This window comes from Propithecus coquereli, unplaced genomic scaffold, assembly GCF_000956105.1.
Source record: "Propithecus coquereli isolate 6110/MARCELLA unplaced genomic scaffold, Pcoq_1.0 Scaffold64, whole genome shotgun sequence".
Taxonomy (NCBI): domain Eukaryota; kingdom Metazoa; phylum Chordata; class Mammalia; order Primates; family Indriidae; genus Propithecus; species Propithecus coquereli.
In genome coordinates this window covers 4608413-4617167 of record NW_012152396.1, presented here as the reverse complement: position 1 = coordinate 4617167, position 8755 = coordinate 4608413, and the positions used below count along the sequence as shown (strand labels likewise).

General features: G+C 36.5%; 1 protein-coding gene across 3 annotated transcripts; it reads right to left on the bottom strand.

The window, feature by feature from the left end:
- Window positions 1-366: 366 nt before the first annotated feature.
- Window positions 367-7475, bottom strand: EPGN (epithelial mitogen). 3 transcript variants are annotated; one of them, XM_012659851.1, is made up of 5 exons: window positions 7376-7475; window positions 6760-6849; window positions 3590-3710; window positions 2715-2867; window positions 367-1087 (listed from the first exon to the last, which is right to left on the bottom strand). In XM_012659851.1, exons 1-5 carry the CDS (start codon window positions 7416-7418, stop codon window positions 1033-1035), a joined length of 462 nt encoding a protein of 153 aa, XP_012515305.1. In that variant the 5' UTR covers window positions 7419-7475; the 3' UTR covers window positions 367-1032. The 3 variants fall into 3 exon arrangements, with proteins under 3 accessions (XP_012515305.1, XP_012515306.1, XP_012515307.1); XM_012659852.1 differs by having other exon boundaries at window positions 782-1087; window positions 2841-2867; XM_012659853.1 differs by lacking the exon at window positions 2715-2867 and having other exon boundaries at window positions 1033-1087.
- Window positions 7476-8755: the final 1280 nt, after the last annotated feature.

Genomic DNA, 8755 nt, shown 5'->3' with positions numbered 1-8755 from the left:
ATTAAAGAGGAAAGACACTGATTCCTAGGAAGTTATTTAGACCACCGGTCCATTTTTTCTATGTGCAAATCTGTTGTCGCATGTTTAGAAATGGTAAAGGAAGTTCCCTCGCGCTGTAGGTTGGTGCAAAAGTCCTATGTCCAGTTCTTCAGTTTCTGTTTCAGGGCCAATTGTAGATTTTTATTCATTAGATGAATTCTAGGATTTGGGTCCAAATGAATGGTCGCCATGTCATTCCACTGATAAACTGGAGGTAGTGACGGACAAAAGCACCGAGTCAACGTTCAACACAGAGTTTTATAATCCATACAGAAACAGAAATGCTTTGCCTCCTCTGGACTTGCTATCCATGCAGCTTTCAGTCCTCAGAAACTCTTTAGCTTATTCCATATTTCACAGATAAAGTCTTCCCAGTATTGTCACAAGTGGGGTATGATTTGTATTTGCCTTGGACATTCTTTCTTCTTTTCAGTGGCTTAGACCACATGTTTGGTTCGCTGGAGGTGCCATAACACCGATTTCATCCTAAAAGTTGACATCACATTCTTTTAGACATCATGAAAGCAGCATGTTTTGGGTTTAGGTCCATTGGGCAAACAGACTTAAAGAAGCCCCGTCTAGGTAGTCCAAGATGCTGAGTAGCAAGCCCGTGAAGAGCCCAAGCTTGCCATTGCTTTGGCTTGCTGTAAGGTTGATAATTATTCCTGTGAAAGCTCACATCTGACATGGTCGGAAGCATAACTCAGTCTTTCTGCAGTGAGAACAGTAACCACACGACACCAACAAACCCAGAGCAGAACTATGAACTTGACGTCTGTCACTGTAGCTTGTTCCCTTGGCTTCCATTGCATCCTACTGATGGCAAAGTCTAAAGACCCATGCAGAATCTTATTCTCTCACTTCATCGTGATAACAACTTCCATCATTTCCAAGTCTAGTTAGCTTGGCAAGTTTTGTTGTTTCATTCGAAGATTTCCGTTTTGAGCCCACTGATTTTTACAAATGCCTTGATGAAAATTCCTTACAAAGGCCTCACAGTGGTCTCCCTCCGGAACAGACGTTGTAAGGCGATTTCATTTTTAGACACCTAAAACAGAGCATTGGTTTCCATATAAATTTGACGATACAGATCATGGAGGATTGCATAAATGCACTGGTGCAGCAGTTCCCTTGGTGGCCCACCCAGATCCCCTTCACCCACTGGGGACCCGTCCCCAGCAGCTGTGGGTGGGTGTTAACAGGCTCACAGCCGCATCCTTTTCCAGAGGATTGCCTGTGGCCAACAGAACACCTATCAGGAGATGCCTGGGAGATTACAAACCCCTGACCCCTACCCCACCATAAGCATCCTGTGACCCACGACTGCATAATTCAAGATACTAAAACCCAGACCCTTCGCTTCCTTGGGACATGTCGATGCTGCCATTCACATTCTAGATCTTCCTGTGGAATCGAGCTGAGGCTACACTTTGGCTAAAGCCACATCTTTGCTTAGCTGCTTCTTGTGCCCTACCTGCTTTCTACCTTACTTCATTACAGGTTTGACCTTAGAACAGCCTCTCAGCCAATCACATATACAACAATCCCCACCTCAGACTCTGCTTCTAGGAAATCTGACCTCAGAGAGCTGGCTTATTAACATGAAAAGGTCTTCACCTCCTCACTATTGTTATTAACTATTTCTTGGTCTCTTAGGCACATCTGCAACTGACATAATATAGAAATGATTTTCTCTGAGGTACAGTTGTTAATCAAAACAAACTTTTCTAATTTTGGGTGGGCACTTTTGGTCATTTCATTTGATTTATTTTTTTCCAGGTTTGGAAAAATTTTAATTTTTTTAAATTAATAAACTTCATTTTATAGGAGAGTTTTAGATTTGCAGAAAAATTGAGAAGATAACAGAGAGAGTTCTGTATGCCCCAGACCCAGTTCCTCTTATTATTTACATCTTACATTAGTATGGTATATTTGTATTAATTGATGAACCATTATTGACAAAGTCTTGATCATTTTAAAAGTGAAAAATTAGTAGAATACAGCAAGGGAAATATATGTGTATTTTTTTATTAATGTATCTCACATTATTTCTTGATTTTTCCCTAACTACATGGATTTATGGAAAAATTACTAGTGTGGAGAATCTAGAAATAAGGATGAATACATCGATAGTTTATTTGTAGATAACGTTTATCTTCTTAGGTTTTTAGCAGAAAACAGTATTTTCTGAATATACTCCCAATTGATGTTTGCAGGGAAAATGGCCCATGTGTGTGACACATTTTTATTCATTTTTAATACTCAGTCTTTGATTTTTTTTTTCATTCAACAAATATTTCCTCAGTGTCTGTTGTGTGCTAGGCATGGTATTAGGCACTGAAAATATAATTGTGAACAGACATGCTTAGTCTCCATCCTCTTGGGGCCTAGTGTCCTCCTCATTTATAACTTTGATGTAGGCAGACAGAGTAATAGAGGATGAAAGGAAATGGTAAATTAGAACTATCCTGTTACAACTGAAGGTAAACTTTTACCACTTGTCTGGGTTTATGAGAAAAGGCATCAAAAATATTATATAGGAACTTGCCAGAAATATAGCCCTTTTTTTCATTAAAAAATTCTATACATGTCAATCCATGGCACATTGTAGGGGCTCAATAAACATTTGTGAAATGAATACACGCCAAGTGACTTCATAATTTGTCTTTTCATACCTTTTTCTTATGTAGCAGTAAAAAATAGCAAGAAAACCACTTAATAGTAATCCAACACCAATCCCAACTGCAATGTATTTTTCATGAGAATCCACAGCATATGAAGTTAATGTCAGGTGCTCACACCTTTCTCCAGTATAACCAGTAAAACACCTTTTAAAAACAAGAAAAAAAATGTATAATTTTAAAGCCCATACAAAGAAATAACCTATTTCAAAAAAATGAAAAAAAAAACTTCAATGGAAAGTGAGGAATTTAAATTAAAGAGGCAAATACGAAATGAAAGCCAATGTGTTAAAGGTAATGAAGTAGCTGTGAATTTTAACATAATAATGAAGGCCTCATATTTCCCCTCATTGGTAAAAGGTAGTATGCTTGCATGAATTAGTCTAGAAAATTGTTACCCTGCTTGTCCATAGAAGGATGCTGAGCACATTAGTGATCATCAAAATAGTTCTGTGTTGCTGTTGTCTAGAACTTTATATTCCTGAAATGTTTTTGCCTTAGTCTATTTTATTTCATCCTACAAATAACCCTGTGAAAACCTGGAACCACGTTTGCGTGTCGTTAAAAATGCAGATTCCAATTCAGTAGTTCTGGGATAGAACACAGATTCTGCGTTTCTAACAAGCATCCAGGTTCCACAGATGCTGCTCATCTGGGAACCATATTTTTGAGTATTTTTGAGGATTAAATAGCTTAGAAAAAGGCTCCTTAGATATTCAAATGCATTGAGGACTGGCGAGTCACGTTCAAATCATGCACCCATTTTATTAGATAAGATTAGAGGAGTATGGAGATGTACTGTATGAAACAACAGAGGCATAAATTCACCTTGTCCTGTCTCTAGGACTTGGGAATTTCTTTGCAATTACCTGCAGAGGGCTTTCTCTAGTTCATGGTGGAATGCACAAACACCATTAATGCAGTAACTATTTAGGTCTTCCAGGCAAGGGTGTGAGAACTTCAAGGCTATGGGTCCTTCTGTGTTGTCAGCTAAGAAAAGGAGATACAATAGTAACAGTTGAAGCGTGTCCTTCTTTTATGGTAATTTTGAAATACATACGTAAAGAGACTTTTTATTTTGAGAATATTTGGGGGAGGGCACTTTGTCCTTTGAACTATTGATTCCCTTAGCAGTTTATATTCCCAAGGGTTAGGTTAATGCCATCTAGACCTATCATTAATTAATTAGGGGTGGACATGGATTGATGATTGTTGCATTGTTTGGAAGCTACACACTAAGACATAGAGACAACAAGTTTGCCCAGTTTGCCAAAAGGTGGCAGCATTGGTTCTAGTCTTAGCAGGTTATGTTGCACAACGCTTCCTAAACGTGTCCTCACTGCTAATCGATATAGAAGGTCTCACACGATCTTTCATTTTCCCCCTTTACACCTGAGTAGTCATCGTTTGGGAAGATTTGGCTTTATGCTTCTGAGATAAAGAGCTAGATTTTCCTTCCCTCCCCAGGGGTAGGAAGTGGTGAAATTTCTCCCTACTCTTACACAGACTACCATGGGGAGTTAATTGAAAAGGAGACAATTTCCCTAACTGACTGCATAAGGAGGTATTGTCATGACCTATCCAAGAAGCCAGAAACAACGTACGGCCTCAATATTGAGCCTTAAATTGTGGCTCAGACTTAATATAGTTAATGACAATACCTTCAAATAAATATTAATTTAAAATTTTACTCAATTAAGAGGCATTAAATAGTGGAAAAAGCCATGGACTAGGAATTAGAAAACCTGGGTTTTATTTCTAGTTCTAACACTATGTAAGTGACCACAACTGGGCAAAATTTTTGTAGTCAAGTGTCCAGAAACCACCTTCTGGGAAACCTTCCTTGGAAGATTGTGTTCTGGCAAAATGTGTATTTCAGGATGCTTACTCCTGATTCTCCAGTTTATTAAAGACAAACCTATAACATCCTTGGTGCTTATGCAGTGGGAATGACCTTTTGAGTATACTTTAACACTGATGCTTAAATTTTTCTCAAACAGAATTAGTGGCATTTTATTTTGTCGTTTTGGGGAATAAACACCATCTTTTCATCATTAGTTATCATGCTACACCATATTTGCCTTGCTAAGAAGATGAAGAGAATCTTACTGGTTTTTAGGAAAAATATAGATCTAAAAGGCATTCTTTTTTATATTGAAAATCCTAGATCTTTAGGTTCTAAGGTATCAACAGCTACTATGATGTATCACTTCATTTTAGTTAAGAACATACATTATCTTAAAACTCACATTGATTTTGTTGAATGTGGTGTGGTAAATATAAGTTAACATTTTGATAATTCTGAGGCAGTGAGAATTTCCCGTTATAAACCGGGCTTAGGTTCTTCCTATTTTAAGGCTAAACAAGTTCAATTAACCAAGCCTGAACCAAGATTTGCTAGAAAATGTGAGAATTAAAAGAAGTCATATGCAAAGAAAGGGTGTGATAGACTCATCTTTTCCCTCGGGAGAAGAATATTAGTTATATATAACTTTATACAAAATTTTCTAAGATATTAAAGTCATATTTTTAGTTAAATAAAAAGCAAAGGGAAAAACTAAAGTTTTTCGTCAAGAGAGCAAAGGAAATATATAGAGGTGACATATAGTCATTCCTTGATATCCATGGTTTCCGTATCTGTGAATTCAACCAACCAAGGATAGAAAATATTTGGAGAAAAAAAATGTGTCTATACTGAACATGTACAGACATTTTCTTGTCATTATTCTCTGAACAATACATTATAACAACTATTTACATAGCATTTACATTGTATTAGGTATAAGTAATCCAGAGATAATTTAAAATATAGAGGAGCGTGTACATAGGTTATATACAAATACTATGCCATTTTATAAAAGGGACTTGAGCATCCTTGGATTTGGTTCCCTCGGGGTGGGTGATGGTGGTGGTGGTGATGATATTGTTGTCCTGGAACCAGTGCCCAATGGATACCAAGGGATGATTGTCTTGGAGCCCTTTTTTTCCATTTCTATTACCTGTAATTTGGAGAATTTTATTTGCAGTTCACCATCAATTTTCTACAGCATTATCAAATTCTAGTAAGATGTTTCCTCTTTGTTCAAAGGCTCAGAAGATAAAAAGTTGGCCAACGGTTATTCTAAAACTCACACTGATTTTGTTTTACAAATTGATAGATATCCAAAAATTGAACGGCTGAAATATTTTATGTTAATCTCTTCAAATTTAAAATTATTGGTGAAATGCGGAACACTTAGATATTACTGTCTTTCACATTCAGAAACAAAATCTTTGACTTGATCTTCTTTTATTTGCCTGGCTCTGAGCACAAGATGTTGTTTCCTCTGCCGTAAATCACATCACCAGTTTCCACTTCAGGGGAAGGATGTGAACTGCGTGAGAATCACAGCACTCAGTGGCGAGCTTTCCAGGCTCTCCTCTGACAGTTAAAACAGGTTTGAAAAAAATGCTGATGCTAACAGCAGCCCGAAGCCATTGTAATAATGATAATGAAATGGGAAAGAAAATATATCATCACCACCAACAACAAAAATTGGGTACAAGTAGTTAGGAAATACAGCATATACTAAAACAACAAAAGCCTCCAAAAAACAAACAAGAAAAAAGATCTTTCCAAAGATGAGGGAAAGTGCTTTTCTTCTTGTAGACATAATTTCTTTGGCTGCAAAGCTTACAGTCACAGATAAAAATATGATATTGCTCCTCGAGAATGCCAAAACGGGGGAGAACTGCCTCTGGACACTCATGGGTTACTGGGAATCAGGCAGAAATCAGGTAGACAATGTGGCATGTTTCACATTCAGGACAGTAACCGCAGACAACTTTTCCTTTTCTCATTTGCTCCACTTCCTTCTTTGACAATTCTTTGCTGACACATTGATCTGTCACTTCAGTTTAATAGCATCTTGCCAAAAGAGTTGATTATCTAATAATAAAATGATATTTAAAATTGCCAACGTTCCTTTTATCACCATCCAAATTTCTCTCACGAGTTTTAAGAAAAGTTCCTTGAAGTACAAAAATGGGAAGAAAATACCTTCTGTTTTGTTGGCTGTCCAGTTAGCTTGCGGGGCCGTGACGGGGGGTGTTAGCGTTGCGGCCGCCTCTGCAGTCAGTGCTGTCGTTGCTATATTAAGGGTGGAAAAAGCATCTTTAACAGACCAGCCTCCTTCCGTGTACAAGCAACAGATGGAAAATATTCTTATTCTGTTTACTCCTATTTCTAGTTTTAAATTTATTGCAGTTGAAATCCATAACCTGACTAGGGCAATTTCCTTACTGTTTCTCATCCGTTCCAGGACTATATCATAATTATAAAAAAATAAAAACATATTACTTTTTATAAAAGAAAGTTAACACATTTGCATACTCATTCCATCATAAGGGCACTCTGGTATCATAGCTAAATTTATCGATTACCCTTCCATTATCTGAAGCAGACATTTTGGAGGTCTCAAAAAAGTTGTCAAAATAGATCAGGAGAGGAACGTACATTGCATAAGAAGTGAAATTAATCCACAGATTCCTTGCTCTGATCTTTTTCGTGAAGAACGATTGTTAGAAGCCAACTTCTCTCTGATACAGAGAGAATAAATCCTATTCATATTTTACACTGATAGAAAGTTAACAAGACAAAAAAGGAAATCACCTACCATAGAATAAAAGATAGACTGATATTGGAACTCCCAAAGCCATTTCCTGTAGTTGCTTAACTTTCTTTCTCTTATCCTCCTAGACTGACGGGTGGAAGGTTTTTATCTGAGCTCTTGGAGTCTTCCTTGCATTTATATTTCATGAAGCGTCATCTGGCAGTTCTTACTAATCAGGAAAATATGTACTTCTGGCAGCAACAGAGAGCCTCTAGGCGCTCACACACTTGTTTAGGATACCTGTGTTATCTGCTGATGTGATCAGGTTTTCTTTTGAAACACTGGTTTCCTATTACCTGTGGGCATAATCGTGTATGTAAAAGTACTTAAAACAACAAAAAAATGTATATGCATTCAGGAAAGGCACCATTTGTGTGCACAGAACTATACCAGCTCAAATGATGCTAGCAACCTATATAGGATTCCAACAAAAATAATCGCAAATTAGAAAACAGCGTAACCTGTTAATAAAATAAATATTCCTGAAATTATAGTCAATTACAGGACCTTTCATTACAAACTATAAGCTCCATTGCAAATCAAGATATTTTATTAATTTAGTTGCAGGGGAGAACAGTTAAATTTATGGAAAAAAGAGAGGCTTAATATTCCATATTAGTTTTTGTTGCTTAGTTTTACTATGACAAGTTCTGTATGTATAATTATATCTAATAGTATAACATTTACCTTTGAAGTCATTTTGCTATTTAATATTTTTCTGAGTAAATGGAACGGGCCACCAAGTTCCATGAACAACAATGCCTTAATCTGTGTCCTAACAATTAGGCTAGAGAGGACCAGTAGAGTACCCAAATAACAATAGTAATAACAATAATATTAAGATTCGCAAGATGACATTTAGTTTGGGTGCATCTAATGAATAGAAAGTTTTAAACAATACAACATTCAAATTTTTCTCAGTATTTATCTAGTTATAATTATTTAAGGTGCTGTTTTAAAGGCTGAAGCATGTAAATACTATTACATTTTCTGACTACAGAAATTTTCACTCACCCCAAGTTACTGTAAATAATTTATAAATATATTTGGCTGAGGTGTTGTGCCTTTCAACCTAGAATTTCAATTGCTTATATTTTCTATCCCATGAAAACTTGTTCAAGGCAATACAGGCTATCATTTGCGTCACGTCCACCAAACAAATTAGATTTACCAGAAAGGATGGCTTTCACTATTCGAATATGAATTTGGCTTTAGAAATCACACAAGAATGAGCTTGTTGAACTCATTATAACTTGGGCAATCACTTACTATAGGAGTTATCATTCTAAAGTTAAAAAAAATGTAGTACTTGGCTCCCTTTAAATATGCCTACATTTGTATTTCTGTAGTTTTTAAAAACCATTTATTATTAAGTCAATTTCT